This window comes from Halichoeres trimaculatus, unplaced genomic scaffold (assembly GCF_033239565.1).
Source record: "Halichoeres trimaculatus isolate MK-OKI-2021-1 unplaced genomic scaffold, fHalTri1.1 fHalTri1_scaffold_15, whole genome shotgun sequence".
Taxonomy (NCBI): Eukaryota; Metazoa; Chordata; class Actinopteri; order Labriformes; family Labridae; genus Halichoeres; species Halichoeres trimaculatus.
In genome coordinates this window covers 12,373,030-12,396,563 of record NW_027437193.1, presented here as the reverse complement: position 1 = coordinate 12,396,563, position 23,534 = coordinate 12,373,030, and the positions used below count along the sequence as shown (strand labels likewise).

Sequence of the window (23,534 nt, the reverse complement as noted above, 5' to 3'; positions counted from 1 at the left end):
ATGCTTTCTGGGTCCTCGTAGGCTTAGGGGGAAATTAGGGACTCATATTTAAAGATAGGTGTGGAAGTAGGAGCTGATGACAGGCTTTCAACCCTGTCTAATAAGGAGGCTGTTATTGCTTACAATTTGATAAATGTATCTATAATTCAGATTTACATGAGTATGAGTATTCTTTTCATTACAGAGGAGATCTTTTTTGGGGGTTATAAAGGCAGGGAATGTAGGTTGCATCAGTCATAACAATCTGGAAACAGCCCTTTGTTTACTATCAGGAATTTAATATCAAACCATCTGGCCACACGTGTGCACCTCATATTGCGCAGTTCATCGGCCTTTGCCATCCAAAAGGGAAACGTACAGCCAGTTCTGAGGCATGGTTTTTCATCTCTCATGCACTCTGTAGGGCAGCTCTTGTGATGCTGCCAAGCAGCGCTGCGCCGTGTGAGAAATCAAAGCGCAGGCGTGGAGTCGGGAGGGAGCCTATCTTGCGCAGACTGGGTACTGTACATGGCCATTGATGCTGCTGGATAGATGTAGCCCCTGATGTAAATAAGAATGGCGAGGGCAGCGGGTCTAGCATGTCGCGTTTTCTCAGCTTGACATCGGAGCATTTTGTGCCACCATCGGGATTTTCTAAAGCGCGTGGCCCTATTTTTTCCTCTTTTCCATCTGAATGCCGCTTTGACAGCTCGCCCGATGATTTCCATTTGACACAAGAGCCAAAGCAGACGGGCGGCTTCTTCTAATAAACACTCGGGAAAAACAGGTCATTATGACCTTAGTATCCTCCAGGAAAAGAAAACCATCGGATTGCTTTCACGCGGCAGCTTTCTGCTTGCATCTTTTGCTTTGGATTTCGTGTGCCGTGTCCGGAGAGGAGGATCATCATCAGTTCAGCGTTGAGGTAAGACAAATGGCCTTCCCTGCCTCCCTGGTTATCATAAATGACCGAGCTCTCTCCTCCACATCATCTACCTCAGCGTGAAAAAAAACACACAGGGGCTACATATCGACCCTCCACGCTAACCGTGGGCTCGATTACCATAACGCATAACAACATGGATGCATTGTAAGCCTATCAGGACAGCTCACGCACTTCAAGACGAAAATATTCTTCATCTGAAGAGTGCAATGAAACAGAACGATGTTCATTTTATTGCGCTGCGGGTCCATGAGCCAGCCCGCTGATCCCAAATGTGCAACCTAGAATTGATTGAGCTATTTTGGCAAAGATGCCCCACAGCGTGGTGTTTTTACTGTGAGATTCAGCTCTGTGACAGGCCAACACAAATACAGACATGATTTGGCAGCACCGTAGTGTTGGAGGAGATTATAAACATTTACAGGCACAAGTTGCATAATAGGATTTGTTTTTTTTGTACCTTATTAATTGATGTCATTTTCATCCTCACCTCTGGCTTCCCTCCCACCACTCTGAAGAAATTAAATGCTGAGGCTCACAGTCTCTCTTACACACACACACACACACACACACACACACACACACACACACACACACACACACACACACAGACATCATTATTCAATTTTTTATGGCTCACTGGAATGTGCCTGATATCTCCCTGAGATCTGTGCCTTTGAACAAACACAACACACGCAGGAAACACACCCACAGGAGAGAGGGAAAGAGAGTGAAGGAGAGGATGAAAAAAAGGGATAAACAAGGCGTTTAGCTCAGCAGAAAGAGGGATACAAGCAGAAGGGGGAGGGATGGACGAAAGAGACAGCTAGTCAGATTAGCTAGCTGGAGCATCTCTCATAGGCTGAGCAGTGATGGGTGGGCAGCTGGTTGGCGTGCAGACAGCTGTGGATGGCGTGGGCACCTCGTGGCCCTCAGCGTCAGGATGGAGTCTGCCAGGCAGTGACCCTTACATGATGCTCGGTCTCACCGCTGCGCCGTGTTGCAAGCTGACCTCTCGCTTTGTAGGACAAGAGGAGGCAGGGCCACAGTCCTGCACATGTACACTGACCCGGCAGCCACAAGACACAAATGACTGAGGTCACAGGAGGGGATTCAGATAAAAGAATTGCACTGCAGAAAGTCTCAGAGCAAAACTAAAAAGGCAAACTTTAACACCCTCTTGGATCATTTCATTCGCTGTTAACATGGAAATTCTTCATCATTTTAGCTCCTGAACATGTGAAATTGCACATAAATGCAACCACTGCACCTCATTTTAGTACCATTTCATTTTCTTGCCCCAATAAAAAAATGATTTGGCAATGGTGAGTCACTTAATTGCCTCTTGTGAGATGTAGAATAATGGATACACAGCCGTATTGATTTTCAGGATGGGATTGGATAAGATATCTCAACAGGCAATATACTGCCCTAACTTATCAGCTGCTGTTGTGGTGCCCTTGAGCAATCCCGAAACAGTAAAATGCATTGAAGAGATGTCAGTGCTTGTGCATGATGATGTTACAGCAGACAGAGAAAATGAGGATGAAAATAAGAATGAAAAAAAAACCCACAAAACAAATTGAGGGTGCCTCAGGTGTATGATTGCAGCCAGAAGAAAGTTTGGATACGCAGCAAATCACATCTCACACATCCTCCCACAAAATGAGTCTGTGCATAAAAGCAGCAAATGCCTGATTCTCAATATTAATGATAAAAGAAATATCATGCGCACACACAGCATGCATCCTAAATAACAGACAGGATAGTCAAAGGAGAAAAATGTTCAAACACATTTTCTACAATAGTTATTAATGTGAACACCTGAAACAACAGAAAAAACATGGGAGCTGTTAAATATTGTGCTTTCTCCTTTAATTTTTTCTCTTTGTAAGGCATTTTTGTCATGTTATGTTGATCTAATCAAGTAACTTCTAGAGAAAAGTCTCTTTGAATGCCCCTCACTTTGAATGAATGTTGAACACAGTTCATACATGTGATTCATAACCGGTGACTCACTCCAGAAACTTGCAAATTGCATGTGTACATCTTCCTCTCTGCACGTCAGTTCCAACTCCATGTCACATTTTCTTCACACTTTCCAAGAAAGGCAGGCGTCCAAAAACAGGTCTTAAAATAGCCCCAGCATGAAGGCCACAATCTCTCTTCTTCTCCGCCCCGCAGGAATGGCTACAGAGGTATGGCTACCTTCCCCGCACAGAACCGGGAATGTCTGTCCTGCGCTCGGCCCAAACCATGCAATCAGCCATCGCCGCCATGCAGCGCGTCTATGGCCTCAATGTCACCGGGACACTGGATGAGAGGACCAAGGAGTGAGTACACACGTGAAAAACACACAAGCAGGCTGTTAATGAACACACCAATGCATACTCTCTGCTCATTCATTTAAAATGCAGCAGGAATGGTTATCAATATTTCAATGATTTAGCAGCAGACAGAAATAGAGATGCTCTTTTCACCCCCACCGTCACCTCTCCTGACTCAACCTCAGGCGCAGGTTTTAACACTTTTCCTTCTTCTCATTTGCATGATGATGCAGTGATATCACGCTGAGGTGAGAATAAATGTTTTGCCTTCTTGTTTTTTTTATACTTTAGTCGACACGATGTGGTATGAATGAGACACATTTCTTTTCAGCTCTCGTGTGGATTTCTGATCACACACTTGTATTAGTGGCTGTAGTTTGGAGTAGTTTAGTCACAGTTTGTACAGTTTTGCTGCTCTGATTCTCTGTCACCTGTAAGGAAGAGAACTCCTGAGTTCACTTCAGTGCTTCATGTTGTCTCGTGACGGTGTTTGCCTGAAAATGTTTGCTGAGCCAACTTGATTCACATCTTTCGTTTTTCTGCTCTCCTCTTTTCTTTTGTTTTCATCTTTAAGTTGGATGCAAAAGCCTCGCTGCGGAGTCCCAGACAAATTTAAAAGTGCTTCGAGGACACGGAAGCGGAGATACGCGCTGACAGGCCAGAAGTGGCAGCGTGCACACATCACATACAGGTGAGAGATAGTGGAGGCAGTCGCCATGGAGACCATTGATGTTTTTCTGACACTCCCTTTAAGATTCAGATGTGTTAATTTCACAGCTTCTCTCCATCTCTCATCTCGTCTGGAGTCACATGCTCTGTATTGTCATAGAGACCAATGAAGTACGTCACGTATGTGGGAGCGCTTGCAAAAATAAAGTCAGACTCACACATTTGCAGCAACACTTGCAGAACGCACACCCATGTGTTGCCGTTTGTGTGTGCTTTCAGAGTATAAAAAGCGTGCTTGCAGAACAGAGAACAGACTTGGGCAGTTTTTTTTTTCCTTTAAACACTTTCGTTCCATTCTTTTCATAAAACAAAACAAACAATTTTAGCTGAGTAGCATGAAGATTGCAGGCTTTTCTCCCCCTCGTTTAAAACTGTTTAAGTTGTGTGTAATCTCAGCAGAAATATTCAAACTCTCATCTTATCTCGCTTGATTAAACTCCAGCTTTTAATGGGTTCTGAGGAGGACTGATAAACGCGTCTCCAGCACACAACTGCAAATTGACAGGTTACAGCAGTAATAGACGATAACGCTGTCAATTTATTCAAATCCTTCCTTCCTCCACGAATTTGAATTGATGAGCCACCTCTCCTAATGGAATGTCAATCAGTGCTGAGCCAGTGCTGCTGCTGCTGACTGCACTTTATTCATGAAAATGAGTGGAGAGAGGGAGGGAGGGAGAAGATTTCCCATTCCTCTCTGCCTGCCAGGGACTGATAACGACTGCTGTGTTAAAAGTTCACTAAAAAGCTGCCGGGCTTGAAATAGTTGTGTCAAGTGCAACTTTTTCTTTTTAGTGTCTCCTCATTTTTGAAAAGTTAAAATTGTTCTCTTAGAAATTAATGGAATACCAAGGCAGTGTGAACTTTATTTATGCTCCCCTTGTATGTTTTGTCTCCCAGCAGTTTCAAACATTGTTAACTTTTTTCACCACTGGGAGTCAGGGCTGCACAACAAATGTAATTTTATTATCAATGTAATTTCTGTTTTTGCAATAATCATTTTGGAAAAGTTCAAACTGGCCAGTGCATGTAGAATTGACCTGCTTTATGGATTCATAGGGAAACTGACTATTCTACACTTTATATTGTTATTGCAGTATTAAACAATGTCATCGCATGTTTAAACTACATCCTGCACTGCACTCTTTATAACCAATTTGCCTCTTTTTCATCCACAGTATCAAAAACGTCACACCCAAAGTGGGCGCCCGGGAGACCCATGATGCTATCCGCCGGGCGTTTGATGTGTGGCAGGGTGTCACCCCCCTCCGCTTTGAGGCCGTTCCATACAGCGCTCTGGAGACTGGCAGGCGCGATGTGGACATCACCATCATCTTTGCTTCAGGATTTCACGGCGACAGCTCACCATTCGATGGGGAGGGCGGGTTTCTCGCCCACGCCTACTTCCCCGGCCCGGGCATCGGAGGGGACACGCACTTTGACTCTGATGAGCCATGGACCCTTGGAAATCCCAACCACGACGGTGGGTGAAAGATAAAGTGGGTGTAAGCTTAAATCTTTACAGTGAGAAAACAGTTGTTATAAGGAAGACAGATTTGAAAGAGCCTTCAACAAAAGAGCGAGAGGACAACAAGAGCAAGAGAGGCTGTAGCAAGAAGGTAGAAAGGAAATAATGACAGAAGAGTCTGTGATTATGGGGAAAAAACGCAAAGAGTGGTTGTTAAACGCAGAGTTCTGGCAGGTAGGTAAACAAGTGTGGGCTGAGGAAGAAGCAGAAAAAAGAGCAGTCATCAGGAGAGACAGATAAGGACTGATGGAAAGCATATATTGGAAATACAGATGGCTTGGCAGGAGGGCAGTATGACAGAGATGGTATCACAGGGTGTGAGGGATGCTAAACCAAAAACAAAGAATGCAGAGACGTCTTTGATTGGGCCGTGCTCTGTGAAGACGCATCACCCCATCTGTCAGGATTTTGATGTTTTTTTTTCCGGCATAATAAGCTCTTCAGATGACAGGATAGAAAGCTCTGCTATTTTAAGACGTTTGTTGCTGGCACATGATTATGGCCACTCTGTTTGTTGTGAATTTGATGTATCTTAGTGGTGTGCTTCAGGAGGGGGAACACAGAAATCCGATAACTGCCTCAAGAATATCTGTCTATACTGTCAGAGAAAGTAAAATGAATGGTATATTATGTTACTTTACATTTCCCATACTATTACTTTATCATCATAATTAAGAGTTTTGTTATCATGTGTGCTGCTATGTCATCCCATGCTACAAGCGCTGTTTTAGTAGCCGGCCAGATAAGCTTTTCACAAGTCATTTATCTTTTGAGACTCTTTGTCAAAAACTGTGACTTTGTTGTGTCTTGTTGTACTAAGTAATATTACTTTATCCCTACTGGAAAAGTCATTGTTTCAGTAGTTCTGTTGTTATAAGTTAGCTTATTTTTGTTGCTCCCCTATGAGGCATTACACTGTTTTGTTATACTGAATTACCATACACTGCATTAAATAACTGTATGCTAGCAAATGGCACAGTGAATTATGGAATGTTGTTTTAGTTAAGGTAAAGTTGCGCTGCATGAAGTTATGCTAGCTCTGCTAAAAATTTGGTACCCCGAGCTGCATCTTCCTTCATTATGTATTGGAAGTGGTAATGTTGCATCCATAGTGTGGTGACTTCAAAGAATAACAAAAAGTTGCTTAGAGACTGAGGTTGGGTCTAGTGTTGAGTAAATAAAAAAAATCACTTACAAAAAGAAACAAATAGTTTTACCTTTTAGTGACGAAAACTGATGGTAACATGAAAAAAAAGATATTCAACAGTGATCTAACTCTCTGAACCACGCTACACAAAAGATAATGGGCGGCTCCAAAAAGGAAATAATTTCATATCTCAGCCCCATCCATATGATCCACCATTCACTAACCAGCGTATTCCCAAAATTCAGCTTTATCCTTAACAAGAGACAACAAATTCACACCACAAATAATACAAAAAAATATCATACCCAAAAACCCTGAAACAAAAAAATTAACTATGGATTCATTCATGACTCCTATACATAGACTATAATGTAATATATATGGACACGATATCCATGATGTCACCCATTTGTTTTTAATATAACATTTTGAAGCTAACTGTTGGTGGGCACGGTATTAGTTTGATTTAGTTATATTTATTGGTTTAATATACAGAGACATTGATTAACATTGATAAACATTTCTGTAAATATGCCAGTTTAGCATAGACTGTATGATTAATGGACGTAGTCTCCATGATGTCAACCGTCCGTTTCTGAAACAGGTTTTGAAGCAAATCGACTATTGCGGTCATGATGGAAGTGGCAAGGGCTTTCAGTAAAGCGGTAGGGTGCCTGTCAGTCATGTGACCTGAGCTGTGCCTCTGATTGGGCGAGCTCTGAACCTCCTCACTGACAGCTACGGGTTTGCTCGCCTGTCAGTTAGCTGAGCTTTGCCTCTGATTGTGTAAACTTGTGATTTTGATATCTTATAAAATACTACCCCCTGTACAGTTTTGGAAGGTACTCAGACCTACGCATTTTTTTGAACAAGGATGTAAAAAATTTTTTAGATGTTATAAAAATCAGATTTTCTGGCTTGGTGTAATGCGGTGTCTGGTGTTTCTGCAGCCGGCCTCTAGTGGAATCTTGAATAACTGCAGTTTTTAGCACTGCTGCATGGCTTCATTTCTCACACCCGAAGCTTTCCACTTGTGTGATGGTTGGTGAAGATTGGCTAGGTGGATTGGCATTTTCTGTCGTAATGTATTATAGGCACATCTATATTTTTTGCTATGTAACACAAGGCTATCAGGCTAACCTATAACTCTAGTCTGGCTGATGTATAGTTGGTTAGATGGATGTAATTTCCTGAGCACAAACTGTAGAGTAGCAGGTTATGAGAACACCTTGTCATGCCGTGTTGTGATGATAGTATCATGCTAATACAATAGGTAGTTTGATTCCCCTAAATGGGATACTATATGCTGTTTTCATGTCATGGGGTCTCGTGTTATGTTACTTCGGGTTGTTATCAGTCTAAGTGCTACATAAATACCTCAATTAGGTTTGATGATAGTGAGTGATTATGTGTCGTGCCATTTCACAGGCTCTTATCCTATGTCACAATATTTTGGTTTATGTGTTCATCAGTTTTATTTAGGTCATGTTATTATAGATCATATTATAACATAACATGAGGACCAACAGCAGGCAGGGAGGATCAGCCCAGAGAGGGAGATAAGATGCCTTTTCTTAGCCCTGCATCCACACACACTCTCTAATTACCCTAGCTACAGGGCGCCAGGCTTGTCAGAGCTCCGCCTGGCTACTTTGCTAATACCCATTGTGCAGTACACTTACATTTTATCCCCCCATTAGTGGAAGAGGAGGGAAACAGCTCACATTGTGTTTGTTCTGGAAAACTGCTTGCCACCCATCAGTTGCCCTCCCTTCCTCTCTTGTTCTTTTGTTCTCCAACTCCAATAGTAATTGTCTGAGACTCCCAAGTCAAATTCATGTTCACCCTTGCGCAGTGTCCTATGGTTATCTGCATGGAGTGCTGAGGCTGAAAAGCTCCCGTCTCTGTTTATGTGTCTGGAAAGCTGCTCAACCTTTAATGGGCTTTCACAGCAGTGTAATTGTAAATGTTGCATGTTGACATGTGCGCTAATGGTAGCTGCGGCCTGTCTCCTGGGAGCCCTTATGGGACATTTTTTGGTTAGGTGGAAGAGGCTGGTTGTGTGAGATTAATGGGGGAGGGGGAGGTGTAACCTTTTAGCTGCTGGCTGAGGGTCAGTGGTTGTTCGTTGCAGCGCTCCTGGCAGGAGTGCATATCACGTTTTAAAGGGCAACAATCTCCCGGGGACAGCTTCAGTCACAAGCTGTACGTAAACGGTGTGCTTCTCTCTAAATCAGGTTGACACCACAAGCTGAGTGCTGACCACAGACACTGCTTGTGACATTTTTCTCTCTCACTTATCTGCATGTGTTTGAACATGCTATGAACTAGACCCACAATGTTTTCCCTGAGTGCCAACATTTGTACAGGTGCATTGTATGAATGTGTGCTTGTATTTTCTCTCAGGGCAGCAAACAAGAGTGTGTGTTCCTCTGCTCCCTGTGAGCATTGGTGCACATGTGGCTAATCTGCTTTTACCAAGAAAAGAGGGAAAGTGGTCATGCTTTACAATTTACCTCCAGCAATCTTTCTCTGCACTGCTGAACCACATCAGCTGAGTGGAAGTTACTGCTGGACTGCAGGGCTTCAATTAATGATTGTTTTCACTGTTGATTAATCAACCAGGTGCCTGTCAATTTGAAAGTTAATAGTTTGTGGATGAAACGCCTGCAAACAAGGACATCAGTAGGGCTGAAAGGGCTGAGTTTAATCATAAAACCGCTCACTCCTTTCAAAGACACGAAGATAAGAGAATCAAACTCTTTTTGTGAAATCACCAGAAGCATTTGGTATTTTCATAAACAACTTAAACGGTTAACAAATGATCGAAATAGTTCTTTATTGTGTAATCAAGAAAATGCCAGAAGACCAGTGAGTAGGCAGTTTTTATGTAATGTGCCCACGAATGCTCCCACATATCTTATTGTACAATGTCTTGGATTGATTCCTGTAACACATACAAGATATCCACTTATTTTCATTTGCACAGTAGCCTCTATTTGGGGAAAAACAACAATTCACAGCACAAAGAGTAGCTTTTTTTGTTTTATTTAACCTTTGTTTAACCTGGAAGTCCCATTGAGAATTTAGAAAATCTATTCCATGAGATGGATCTGGCCAACGCAGCAGACTTTTAAACATTTAAAATGACTCAAACAACACAACATGGGGAAATCCCAACAGGTCTAAAACATTCAAAGAGGAAATATGATAGGCACTTTTTTCCGATTTGTTAGAATTTAAAGGACAATTAAGAGTTTTCACAAAACAGATTTTTTTTTCATACTTTCTTTTTGTTGTTTTATAACAAATACACAACAGATGAGCAAACAAATCCACTTAAGACGGACAGGGTCATCATGAGTTGGACAAAGTCTCACACTGTAAATGGAAAAAGAAGCAAGGGCAGACTAACAATGAGCATAAAAATCACAATAATCATAATAATAAATAAATAAATTTCTAGTTCCTTAATGTCCAAGAATGTGTTTAAAATCCCAAAGGGTCCTATTAGTCCAGGAATTTTCCTGGTGAGATGAAAGGTGGGTTGTTTTATACATTGAAATGTTCCCAATACAACCTTTTAAATAAAAAATGTTTCAATGCTGTTGTAGAAATTACTTTGTGTTTACCCAACAGATAAAGAAAATATAGCACTGAGCGAGGGATTTATCATAAGGTATAAAGCAAACAGATTCATGGTGCATTAAAATCAGGGTTTGTAAAGTGAATGACAGTGCTGAATACACAAATTTAGGGATTTTGGATACCACTTTTTTCAGATTGATACCAGTACAAGTACTCCCTCTTGAGTGCTTACAGATATCAAGTACTGATACCTCATGTACTTGATGCATGAAATACATGAAAGAAAATAGCTAATAATGACAGACTGTTTTGAACAGACAAGACAGCACAGTCACTCTGCCAGTAACAAAAAAGTAACAACTTTCAAAGTTTTATTAATTGAAAAAAACCTGAAGTGCAAAATAAAACAGTCCAAATGTTAACTCCCCCTGGTTCATTCATTCAAACCTGTACCTGAGGCACATTTACCATGGTGTCAAACAAATGTAGTGCCGACTACTTACTCAACATGAGATTTATGCTGCTGGTGTCTGTAGCTTTCACAAGTTCTCAATACCTTGAAATAAGGCTGGTAATGGCCCGATACCTGGTATCAGCTTATGAAATAAGAGCAATATTTACTTTGTGCTTTTTAACTACATTGGTAAATGTAGATTTGATGAGAGTTTGATATCCAAGTATGTTTAAAGGGTCATATTTTCAATGGGTTGATGCTCAGAAGAGAAAACGTTGAAAACACTTGGGTCCAAGTAAGCTTTTGGGAAGATGGAGAACCAGTTTTCACCCTTAGTAAAGCTGTTTGTAAAGATTGAAACACTGTCTGAAACTCCTACATTGCTTTTGCTACATAGATAACAGTATCATCTGCATAGAAGGTAAAGATGTATTGATGCTAGATGTTTTGAAAGGCGTTTGATGTTGATATCACATTTATTATGCTGTTGTACTCTTGAATGCGTTTCCATGCTCCAATCTGTGAGCGTCTGTTTTGTACCTGCTTTGTTGCAGAGCTGATCATACTGTATGCTAAAATGTTTTCCTCCACCTCTGACACAATATGTACTGTACATACTGTGCTTTCTACTGGATGGTGTTTTGATTCACGGTGTTCCTCCCTCCTCTCCAGGTAATGACCTTTTCTTGGTTGCTGTACATGAGCTGGGCCATGCCCTCGGCTTGGAACACTCCAATGACGCGACTGCTATCATGGCTCCTTTCTACCAATACATGGACACAGAGAACTTCAAACTACCTCATGATGACCTGCAGGGCATCCAGAAAATCTATGGTAACCATATGACTAATACTGATGAACACTTTACTTTCAAGAAGATGTAGAAGTTGAACAAAAATATTTCCCAGGAATTGTAGTATTTTTTTCTTTGCATCTTCTTAGTCCAAAACTTGATCAAAGTTTCATTACAAAGTGCTAAAAATACTGTAGCTGTGATGTAACTTTGTTTTGTTCCTGTTACACATACAGAAGCAATGATGAGTAATGTTGGTTGAAATGCCAGTAAACAGCATTTGTCTTGTCAGCTGTGAGAAAAGACAGCAAACAGGTGTTTTAACAGCAACATGAGTCAGCTCACAGGGCTCCAAAGAGGCCAAAATCTGTGCTAAAACTGAAGATGCATTGGTCAAAAAAACTGTGAGGTTATGTAATATTTCACTGGGCAAAGTCCCAAGTATGGATCGATCTTACAAACACTGAAAACCGCACACACAACAGAAGAATACCACTAGGAGGAAGGGAGTGAGAGGAGGAAAATAAAGTTCCTGTCTTTTCAGGTCCACCGGATAGAGCACCCCAGCCCACCAGACCCCCACCCACAGCCCCACCTCCTCGTTTCCACCCTCCCTCAGACCCCCGTAAGCATGACCGCCCAGCCAGACCCCATCGCCCTCCTCAGGGGGCCAAGCCCTCCAACCCCAACTCCAAACCCAACATCTGTGACGGAGGCTTCAACACCCTGGCCATCCTCCGACAGGAGCTCTTCGTCTTTAAGGTAGAGGAGATCATGAGCTTTGAGCTGCTTTGAAGCAGGTGATCCAGGAAGCAGGAGTGGTGCTGATGATAACGATGATTCTCCAACTTTTCCATCTGTACAGGACCAGTGGTTTTGGAGGGTAAGGGACAATTCAGTCGTCCCAGGATACCCAATGCAGATCGAATACTTCTGGAAAGGCTTGTCTCCCAAAATCGATGCAGTGTATGAGAACAGTGAGGGGAAGTTCGTTTTTTTCAAAGGTAATAAAACCACCAAAATTTGCCATGTTGGAAAAAGTTTGTTTTCTGGCTTTTTGGTCTCACCAGTGGACCGAAAACCAATTTATGCCACTAACTTAAAGCCTTTTAGTTTATTTGGTAGTGAAAAAGTTGTTAATCATGATGACATAGGTTGGTGAGTTTCCACCTACTTTATGAAGGATATTAAAGCTCCTGTGAGAGTATTTCGGTTTCTACCAAATTTGGCGCCCCCTGTGGACAAAGCGTTTTTTGCTTAACTTGTCCTCTAAATTGGTCACTTTGTACTTCTTGACAAAAATGATCACATCCTGCTCTCTTTTTAAAGTCAGGTTATTCCTTAGTGAGAATCTGACAAGTATTTTGAGTAGCCTGACACCTACCCTACAAAAAAAATAGGCATTACAAATAACTGTATGGAAACAACCACTTTTCTTGTAAATGGTCTTATTTGTTTTTGCTGGTCATAAAGAGACATCAACAGAAATTTCAGTCTGTTTCATGACCAGCTAAAAAGTCTTCACAGTAGCTTTAAAATATAAGCTACACAAATATTTTACAATGAAGATGTGTTCGAGGAAAAAACTAAATTTTGGATGAAATGTTTTTCTTTTAAACTGAATGTAATAACAATCATTTGTTTCCAAAAAAATAATTAATTACTTGAATTTATGTCTCATTTTTTAAATTGGATTTAATTATTTAGATTATGAAAACACCAGTTTTTTTTTGACACAAAACAGGGAATTTTTTTCACAAAAAATCAAACAAAAATCTGAAAATAATCCTTACATTCTCAGTCCTTTGATACAAATACACAGCAGTCATGACATCTCTGTTTTTTAGACCACAAACATGTATCAACTGACTGATGTGCAGAGGAGAGTGAGTGATATTTTATTGCACGCACCACTGTAATCAGACATGTACGTGTGAGCCCCTTTGACATACAGTAATCTTTCATCATATATCACTGATTGGTTGACTCTGAGGTTGTTTTGCGTTCTCTGTGCTAACAGAGTGGGTGCAGGTCCGCCACAGCCATCCGTCCATCAGGCAGATTAACATGACATCTGTCACCCAGTGGGATCAGAGTGCCTCATGCTTTATTTATTCACTCAGGGGGACTTAGCTGCTTCTATGTGTGTGTGAGTGAGTGAGTGTCTTGCTACTTACTGCAAGCACACACCACATCACAGCAGCTCTCCTCACTCTGCCTGAGGCGCTTGTGATCAAACCGAATTAAATGCAACAATAGCGTCAATAAAAATGAAAACAACAAGTCTCGGCGGAGTTGCGTTCGGAGCGTCTTCTTGTCGTCTATTGTATTAAAGATAACGCTGCATAGATTTGCTGCTCTGCAGTATTTTGTTAGGTCGGTGATGCATCTTACCTTAGAAATCACGTGAATGGAAATTCAAAAGACTGACTAATAGAGCTCAGACGCACACGTACAGAAGGCTTGAATACGCAAACAGCTGGCAGAGTTTTGTGCAGCACATTTTTAGAGGTCATCTTTATGATAATGTCTTTTTTGGGAGCTTTCTAACTTTGTGTGTGTATTTTAGGAAACCGTTTCTGGGTCTACAAGGACACGACTCTCCAGCCTTCGTACCCTCAGGACATCTCGCTGTTTGGGAGCGGCATGCCCACTCAGAGCATCGAGACAGCTGTCTGGTGGGAGGATGTCGCCAAAACCTACTTCTTCAAAGGCGACAGGTTGGTGCGGAGTGATTATGCGAGCTGTTATGAAGTTATGGGCAGACTGGAGTGGATTGGAGGAGTACAATGAAGACTGATGGCTTGGATATCTTTGTAAAGTGTTTGCCTTCTGGAGAAAATTGATTGTTACAATGACATATTTTCAAAGAAAACTCAGGAGATAAAGCTTCAAAATATTGGTTAGGAAAAAATGTTTAATGGTGTATCCAAAACATGCTGAAGATTTGCCTGCATGGGCAAAAAGACATCTTTAAACGTTATCTCTGATGCCCAAACTGCAAAACCTGAGCCATGTTTTCATGCCATCAGACGGTGGGTCAGGGTAGCACAGTTAGCAGCGAGTCTTTTATTCTTCTGGCTGCGTTCTTTGTGTTGTCAAAAGTGAAATACAAACATCACAGAGCACATTTTGAACCAGGCTTTGTAATTACAGCTCAGTCATTTTTTTATATTTGATTTTTTTTTTATTCTTGTTTGATGCATTTAGTCTGCTTGTGGAGCGTTTAATGATTTCAGTTTCTGTTTTGCTCGAGGTATTTAATTATTTTTCAGGTTTCTGGATCAATACATCTTCTGTGTTGGCATAGATTAGCTGGTGCTGTTAAATCTTTGTAAGCTTCTGCATGTTGCCTCTGAAAGCTGCCCACTTAACAGCTGATAAATTCTCCTAAATGGTTTCAATCCATAACGACCCAACGGCAGAGCAGAAGTTATAACTGTGAATGCATACAGTCAGAGTTCGGCGGTAGTTAGTTATGTGTGAAGTGAATTAAGGTGAGCTGAGAATCTGTTGTTTATCTATTGTAATGGTCTTAAAACCTGAGTGTGTGCCAGTGTGACTCACATGTTTGTTCAGCTGTCATGATAAATCATATCCTCAGAGGTCAAGAGACCCCGTGGTGAAAGCTGACAAAATGCTTTGTCATGATACTGTCATCCCTCAACCTGCTGCTGCACATCATGGCAAACAGGACGTTCTGTCCATCGTCTAAAACACGATTTCATCACTCTTACACCCCCCTCCCTCTTTCTTTCTCTGAAATGTGACAGAGTGTTTGTTCTAATTCCAAGAAATGACACTGTGCAGCGAGATTAATGTGTGTGAGCACCAGGGTATGAGAGGCAGATCAATCACAACAATGCCTGAAACAGATTTGTCTGGCAGATAAACACAGTATGGATGATTGATTGGATGCTTTCTGTGATTATGTGAATTAAGTCTGTGGGCTCTTTGCAAAGAAATGTACCAAAGAAATCCTCAACCAGTTATCTTATCCACAGCATTAGAATAAAGAATAAGCATTGAAGATCTACAATTCTCCAGTTCTACGGTTTCTTATAGCAAATGCTTTTGTCCAAAGCGACGCACAACACAAACAAGAACCTAGACAAAAGGAAAACCTAGTTAGTGCAACAAAGTGCTGTAAGTTATTTGGCTGCCATTAAGTGCAAGATTTTTCTTCTGATAATGTAGAATAATTTAACCAACTAACCACAATCAATTGCTGCAACAATATACTTCAACCTTCAGCAACATTCAGTAGTATGTGCTGAAAATTCACCAAGAGATGGGCCTGAGACCTTCTGGCTCATTCTACCCCTGAGGACAAAGAAGAGAAGGGTCAGATTAAGTGCTTAAGTGTTCCCTGAACAGATGAGTTTTCAGACATCTCTTAAAAGTAGAAAGGGACTCTGTGGGTCATAAAGAGTTAGGTAATTCATTCCACCATTTGGGTACAACAGAGGAGAAGAGTCTGGCTAGAGATTTAGAGCCATGCTGGGCTGGGAGCACCAGGCGTCTTTCACAAGCAGAGCGTAGTGGGCGAGTAGGAGTGTAGACCTGGAATAGGGACCCCAGGTAGGAAGGAGCCATTCTTATCGATGTTTTGTAAGCCAGAAGAAGAGCTTTGAATTTGATTTGAGTTGCCAGTCTTTACTTCTAGAGTCAGGAGGGGGAGACAGAGAAATGTGAGAGGTTTGCAAACACGTTGCTAGTAGTTGGCACTACATTTGTGCCAGCAAGCAGCATGTGTGACTAACAGCCACTGGTAATAACACTTTATTTGCAGGTATTGGGTAAGGATGTGTTGTGATTTATGAATAGTTGATGAATAGTTTCATAACACATCCAACAGTTCATGTGACAATGGTGTCATCTTAAAAGTGGGCCCCTGATTGGCATATGAGAAAGCTGTCAGACACACACAACAGAGGTACCTGTAGAGTCTTTTCATATGGGTGGCCTAATGGGGCCACTGAAAATCTGGATTTCAGGAATTCTATGTTGCGGTATAAAGACTCGTCTGAAACTATGGAAATATGAGAATCACCTGCTGATATATTCTGGTTCCTTATTTCACAGTAGTTGTTTCTGGTTTTCTGATGGGCATAAAATACTCCGTTAATCATATTAAAAAATAATTTCCATACAACAAAACTGTGTCTTGTGAAAATGCTAAGTGGCAAGTAACTCTGGGAAACCACTAGCCACAGTGGCTGGAGAGCAACAAAGTTAATGTCAAGCCCTATATATATATGCATATGTGACTGGCAAGAGGGAAAGTGGAAAGTACTGACATATCTTTCAATTAACAGGAAGCTGAAACACTCTTTGCAGACCACTTCCTGCGGCATTCTTTGTTATTATGGCCAATCAGGGCAATACATCTATGACTTTACTTCCAGCAATCCTTAAGAAAGAAAGAAAAAGAAAAAATGCATATGAGAATGGTGGAGAGATTAAATGGATAAGGGTGGCCGTGCCCCACGCTGTTATTAGGTCAAAAACTTTGAATCACATGATATCCATGAAGCCATAAAACATATCCTACTTTGTCATCTGTTTGTTTGTTTTTTTCTCAATATACTGAAGGGAGATGGAAAGTTTTCTCTCCTTTTATTTTCCTATTTTTTAGTTTCACTTCAAGGTATAATCAGTGCACTTGTCCCCTGCTGGCTTCGAGAAGTAATACAGGTTTAGAGCACTATGGCTTTTGCATACACAGTATATAGACAGTGATCAGTCTTCTGGTATCTTCTGTAAAAGTATCATCATTATCACTTCATATCGTAACTTTGTCATTGTAAAGTGCTGGGTATAAGTGTGGCCTATTTTACATTTTTAGAATTACTTCAAAGCAAAAGTGCTTGAACAGATATTTCTCCTCTAAAATTTTGATAAACTTACTCTTTTTTCCCCCCTGAATCTGATTTTCTGTTGCTTTTCTTTCACTACGCGAGCCTTCCTCTCCCTTGCAATGGGAATGAAATCTTGGCTGCACAAACTGTACACCTGGCACTGCTTTTTAAAAAGCCTGGATGCAAGAGTGCAAAATCCTCTCACACTTGCTCGTCCTGATGCTTGATTTTGTCCCTCAGCCCTCGATTGAGGTCCTGTTAAAGGAAAGCTTGACATGTTTGGATGTTTCTACTGACAGGAGGAGAACATGAAATATGGGAGCTGTTTTCTGCATTTGACTGACAAATGAGCGCAATATGGTGATTTTTGTCGGGGTAATAAATTGATTAAATCCCAGCTATGTGCTGATTCGTGGTTGTGTTTCTAGTCTCCTGTGCCTGTCTTCTTTTTGGACTTGCTCCCTGTCTCTGCAGATCTTGGTGCATGTCCCATATGTCAGTGTGCTTGGGTGACCAAAGTATTTCTATTTGCTCTGTTTCAGATACTGGAGGTACAATGAGGACATGAGGACCATGGATCCAGGTTATCCCAAACCCATCACCATCTGGAAGGGCATCCCTGACTCTCCTCAGGGGGCTTTTGTGGACAAGGCTAATGGTACGACAGCTTTATTTATGAATCACACTTAGGGGTGGGCAATAAGGGCAAATAAATATATCTCGATTATACTTTCAAATTTCCCAATAGCGGTATTCTGAAGATATCCAACAAAAAAAATACTGTTAAACTACTTGTCCACCAAGAGGACAACTATGGATGGACACAGCATTTCAGAACAACAGTTCTTGTTTATTTTTAAAGTGCTTCATACATCTCTGTAAAAGATTGCCCGACAATATTCTGTGTTCCCCTGGAAGTCAAGTTAATTTTATTTTCCATATAGCACCAGATCACAGCAGAAGTGATTAAAAGTTGCCTTTCTCTCATAATTTACGTCTATACCTTGTTTTTTTTTCTTTCAATTTAACACACCAAATAGCCTTATGTTATTCATCTAATTTACATGATGGGATGTCATTGGTACATTGCCGCATTCACATTTCTCCTCGCACTGGTTCGCATACGGTGAAGTTCCGCCCCAACGTGTTCACAGACACACAAACACCTGTGTGCATTTACATACACAGACAAGCTCATTCTGTATAGCAGACAGAGAGCTGGAAAAACCACCACAAGAAACATCTCCCAACGCTTTCTCAGTGAAGATGTAACACTACAAAATGTATTTTTTGTCGATTTAACATACGGGATGCCTTTCCTGGAGCGATGCATACCAGGATGCATTTAGGTACCTAAACATGGCACCTATTGATATTCTGTGAATTGGTACCCGGTACTTTTGACAGGATTCGGTTGGCACCTAAGTACCTAATTTGGTACCCATCCCTAGCTGAGACAGGCGACTCCTGCATGTTTCCTCCATGTGCTGCTATGTAGTGTTTTGGTTTCCACTGAGTCACATGACTGAACTCTGTCTGCTGATTGGCTTTTGAGGGAAGCATTCAGCAAATGAGGACTTTCAAGCGCCTCTCTTTTGCCATCTATGCACATAATTGCAAAATTGCACATTGTTGAAGCAACATTTTGGATAATATTGTATGGATATATATCGCCCACCCCTAATCACACTACAAGTCAAAGAAAACTGAACAATAGGATTGTATTCTGGCATTTTCTATCTTCTTCTGCACTGTCCTGATAGTTCATGGACAGAGTCTCTTTTTAGTATCATCATCAAATCACATTTAGCTACACAACACATGCTAAACTCTCTTGAAGTATGTCTAAGTGAACTTGTTCCTCCCCCTCCAGGCTTTACTTACTTCTACAAAGGCAAGGAGTACTGGAAGTTCAACAACCAGCTGCTCCGCGTGGAGCCGGGCTACCCACGGTCCATCCTGAGAGACTTCATGGGCTGCGACGGCTTACCCGCCGATCCCGACTGGGACTGGCACCCTCAAGAGGAAGAAGAACGCCACTATGACAACGGAGACGTGGACGTCGTCATCAAACTGGACAGCACGGGGGGCACAGAGAAAGCAGTGGCCATCGCCATCCCCTGCGTCCTGGCGCTGTGCATGATGGTCCTCCTGTACACTGTTTTCCAGTTCAGGAGGAAGAGCACGCAGCGCCACATACTGTACTGCAAGCGCTCCATGCAGGAGTGGGTGTGAGGGACTGTCACCGCTCTGTGTAAAGGGGTGTGAAGCTCTGATAAAGGTCTCGTCATTACTTGAAGCCCTGAGTACAGTAATTGGAAGCACTGCAAAGAGTGCGTGAGGATTGCCACGTTGGCAGATTTGAAAACTGCTTGAATTCGTTACGAACAAGCTGTGAGAGAGCGAAACGATCAGCAGAACTCAGATGAAGACAGTGAGGGAGCCACATCCCCTATGTCCAACTAATATGTATGTATCTGCTTCGACTTATTTCTGTATCTTGGAATGAACTCAATTAAGTGAGACAGAGTTAAGCTACTGTAAGTGGGACTTTTGTCTGTCCTCGTCTCTGCACGCCGCTTAAAAAGCCCCTAGCACTAACTTCAGTGGACAAATTAGATATAGGCTTCTACTTTACTTTCATTTCTTAATTAAATCGCTCTGAGCTGTGCTTTTTTTTAATTTAGGGTCCCTGTAAAAGATTATTCATTGTGTGGAGGACTGATACACAAACCAAATATGACCTTTTCTTCCAAAGAGGATTACCGCTCGATGTTGTTTTTGATGGGATCATTTTCCTCCATGGATCGAAGCATAGTGGCATCATAACTCCGATTTTTTTTTCTTTTTCAACAACATTGGTATTCACACCCACACATCTGCTCTGTTATCTTTGGGGATAGGAAGCAGCTGTCAGGAAGAGCTAGGAACTCCAGACTGTGGTGGCGGTCTATCTCCAAAAACGGGGGCCAAAAACCTCTCTGCAATATTTTACGAGACTGCCTTAATCACGGATCGCTTAAACTCCCTTCTCTTTCTCTCTGCTCCTCTGGTCTGGATGCTGGAAGCTGGGGGACGCAGTAGGAATACAAACAGGCATTAATTTCTACTCATAATGCAGTTTCAAACCAGTAATTAAGGACAGTTTGATCAACAAAGGGTTCGCTGCTCTTGAAAATGTGCTAAGCAGCGCTAAATACCTGACGACGTGAAGGCTTTTAGCTTTCATTTGCTGCCTCACCAGAGTGTGTGAGAGAGAAAGAGAAGGTTTGACGTGTGTGTGTGGAGGAGACAGTAATTACCCACACTATATGTGTACTGTACCATATTGTAGTGTCTGCTTTTAAACTGCTTACATCATGTTTCCCCTCTTTTTCCTGCCATGTTTGGACACTGAAAATCCCAAATGTGTCATTCCATGCCTTTTTAATATCTGTACCAATCCATGATTTGATTTGATTTTCAACTTTTATACAAGGTTTGTAAGTTTACATAATATTTCTCATCAAACCGAACACGACGACGGAGAGCAGAGACAACAAAGTGGAGGTAAACTGGGCTACATGAACCTGCTTTCAAAATAAGACACGTGATCATGTGAAGAAGAGTCGTCTGCGCAGCTGCTTCGTACAAGTGCTCCATCTCGTTTGGAAGTTACCGCAAAACTTATATAAAGGAAATGCAAGAGAAAACATTGCTGATAAGAAAAAAAAAAAAGCAACCCTCCAAAATAAAAGTTGATTTTGAGTCTGAATAACTTAAAAAATAACCTGATCAGGTTGTTTTAATTACTGAATTATACAAAACCTCTACTAACATAGTATTAACAAATTACTAACAAATTTCTGTGAAACTAGTCTAACAATCCTTGAATTTACGAACCAAAATCAGCGAAATTAAGTCTGATGACAAATATTCAACAAGTGTATCTCAATCTGTGATGTAACAAATATTAATGAGACCATCCATGAAACATAAAACGTTTAACATATTCTGAGGTGATGTATTGAAAGGAAGACTCAGCCTGAGGTGACATGGAGCTGAACTGTACAGGAGCTTTTTCTCCTGATGTGTGCAGCATTCAAAACACACCACACAGCCTGGATCCGGGTGAAATATAACGTCTCGCAATTGCCTTCGATTGCTGCCATATATGTGAAGATGTGGTTGTGTGGTGTAGCGTTTGCCAGATGACCAGTCTGTGAGCATTCATGATGTGATTTTTTTTATATTCGTGCTCTCTGATTTTGTTACTCTTTTACTAGAAATGGTCATCAACATTTACTGTACAGGATATCTGCATATCTTCCATTGATATCAAGGCATTTTTATAACATACCACAGCAGGAAATAGAGGTTTAAAATATCTATGGATGATCAAAGGGAGGAATCTTGAATCTGTCGTGTAAGAGAGAATAACTTTGGCTCTTCATGAGGGTGGTGCATGCTGTTGAATTAAGATGATATTCTGTTGACCGTGGATCATTTGGACACTCGCGTCCTGTTCAGTCTCTGCAGATCTGGTTCAATAAGGTGGCAGGTTTCTTTTGAATGCATAGACACACCTGAGCTGTCATGTCTTTCAAACCATGTGAAATTACTATCTTCCAGTCTGTCCTCCCCGTACCAGTCTCCAGGCATCAGTCGGAGCGAGGAAAAGAAAATGTACACATTTTAAAGAGAGAGGAACATCTTTGCTTTCCTGGAGCGATGCAGAATCGCTGCGTGCACTAGTCCATGTTGATTCATGACCACTGTAATTTAAGGAGGACGCAACAGCCTGTGGCTCAGTGTTGTGTGTGATGTCTTATCAGTTTGTGTGTTTGTGGTGAGGGTCTGACGGCTCCAGAGAGTGTGAATTTAAGATGACCAGTGAGGCGAGTCGGTACTATATTTATTGCCGTATTTATTCCTCTGTGCTCAGCACCTCAAATCTTGCATTGCATTGTACTGAGGGCGAGAACCTGTCAATAAAGTGGGTTTGAAATGCACTCCTTTTCTCTTAAAGTAATTCTTCTTCCCCTGATAGTGCTTCAGCAGCAAACACTTCATTCAGCCTGAATGTTTTCTCCCCTCTCCTAAAGAAGCAGATAACAAACTTGCAAAGATAACAAAAAGTACAAAGGCCTCCCTGACACTTAAAACGCCTGACATTTCAGAGGAGAAGCAGGAATTGTAAGTGCTCTGGCCTGTCCCTGTTTATCCTCAGTGCTCTTTTCTCCACGCCTTGACACTCGCTGCCAGGCGTAAGTCATTACAGGAAGTAGAGGAGGCCGATTAGACAGCAGTCGATAGCGGAGAGGCACGGTGCAGAGGAGACGAGGAGCATTTTGTAATAATTGCAATCAAGATCTTCTCCGCAGACACACATCATATACACCCTGAGGCATTGGAGCAGAATACGTTTTACATATCGTGTCAATAAAGACGACTGTTTACTGTCTGCCGAGGAAAATGATGTCTTATCGCTTCATTATATGATAACTGGCAGATTTTCCTGTGGCACACACACACATTATCCCACACAAAGACACAAGAGAAAATCTCTTTTGTTTTTTCTTATTGCAGATAATTAGGGTTTGTCTTTTAAAGGTAAATAAATAAGTGATACTGATTGTGTCACTTGTGCCAAGTGACAAAATTTCCCTGAAACTGTTGTCCAAAACAAACCTGCTGCATCAAATGTGACCTCTCCTTTCCTCACTAAACCCCTCCCCTATCACATGACCCTCTTTACCTTTTCTCGCTTATCGTGTACACCTGCTCTCTCCTGTTGTTCTCATCTCTTGTCAGAAAGGAAGTTTGGGATCAAGGTAACAGACTTAAACATTTAAAGAGGTGGTATTGTGCTTTTTTTAAGGCTTTACCCTGCTCCTTTCATCACCCTGTAGCTGCTTCGTATAATTTACAGCTCAAAGAAAAACTTAATTTTTCTTCCATAATGGTGTTTTAGAAAAAACGTACTTAAACCTCTGTCTGCAACACTTCATTCCAGCTGCTGCCTCTTTAAGACTCTACTCCACAAACCCCTTCCCTCTGATTGGTTCAGCCTTCAGAAGGCCTGTTGGGGCAGAGCCATAGGCAGACCTTGGTGACTGAGTCCCGAGTGAAAACTCAATGTTTTTAATCATGACCTTTTAGGGCTTCCATAGCTTTTTTTTCTGCAAATAAATTCATAATGTGTT

At 41.5% G+C, this 23,534-nt stretch overlaps 1 protein-coding gene across 2 annotated transcripts; it reads left to right on the top strand.

Annotated features, from left to right (window-relative positions):
* Positions 1–361: 361 nt before the first annotated feature.
* On the top strand, positions 362–22,707 carry mmp16b (matrix metallopeptidase 16b (membrane-inserted)). Of its 2 annotated transcripts, XM_074688454.1 has the most exons (11): positions 362–904; positions 3,107–3,255; positions 3,483–3,497; positions 3,824–3,940; positions 5,157–5,461; positions 11,368–11,529; positions 12,033–12,250; positions 12,354–12,492; positions 14,058–14,208; positions 17,892–18,007; positions 19,223–22,707. In XM_074688454.1, the coding sequence occupies exons 1-11, from the start codon at positions 773–775 to the stop codon at positions 19,582–19,584; spliced, it is 1,866 nt and encodes a 621-aa protein (XP_074544555.1). In that variant the 5' UTR covers positions 362–772; the 3' UTR covers positions 19,585–22,707. The 2 variants fall into 2 exon arrangements, with proteins under 2 accessions (XP_074544555.1, XP_074544556.1); XM_074688455.1 differs by lacking the exon at positions 3,483–3,497 and having other exon boundaries at positions 366–904; positions 19,223–22,700.
* The last annotated feature ends 827 nt before the right edge of the window (positions 22,708–23,534 follow it).

Excerpts from the sequence above, each read along its gene's own strand:
- mmp16b (XM_074688454.1), top strand. The coding sequence starts at position 773 with ATGACCTTAGTATCCTCCAGGAAAAGAAAACCATCGGATTGCTTTCAC. Across the intron at positions 3,941-5,156 it reads CGTGCACACATCACATACAG|TATCAAAAACGTCACACCCA; the intron begins GTGAGAGATAGT and ends TTTCATCCACAG. Across the intron at positions 12,251-12,353 it reads AGGAGCTCTTCGTCTTTAAG|GACCAGTGGTTTTGGAGGGT; the intron begins GTAGAGGAGATC and ends CCATCTGTACAG.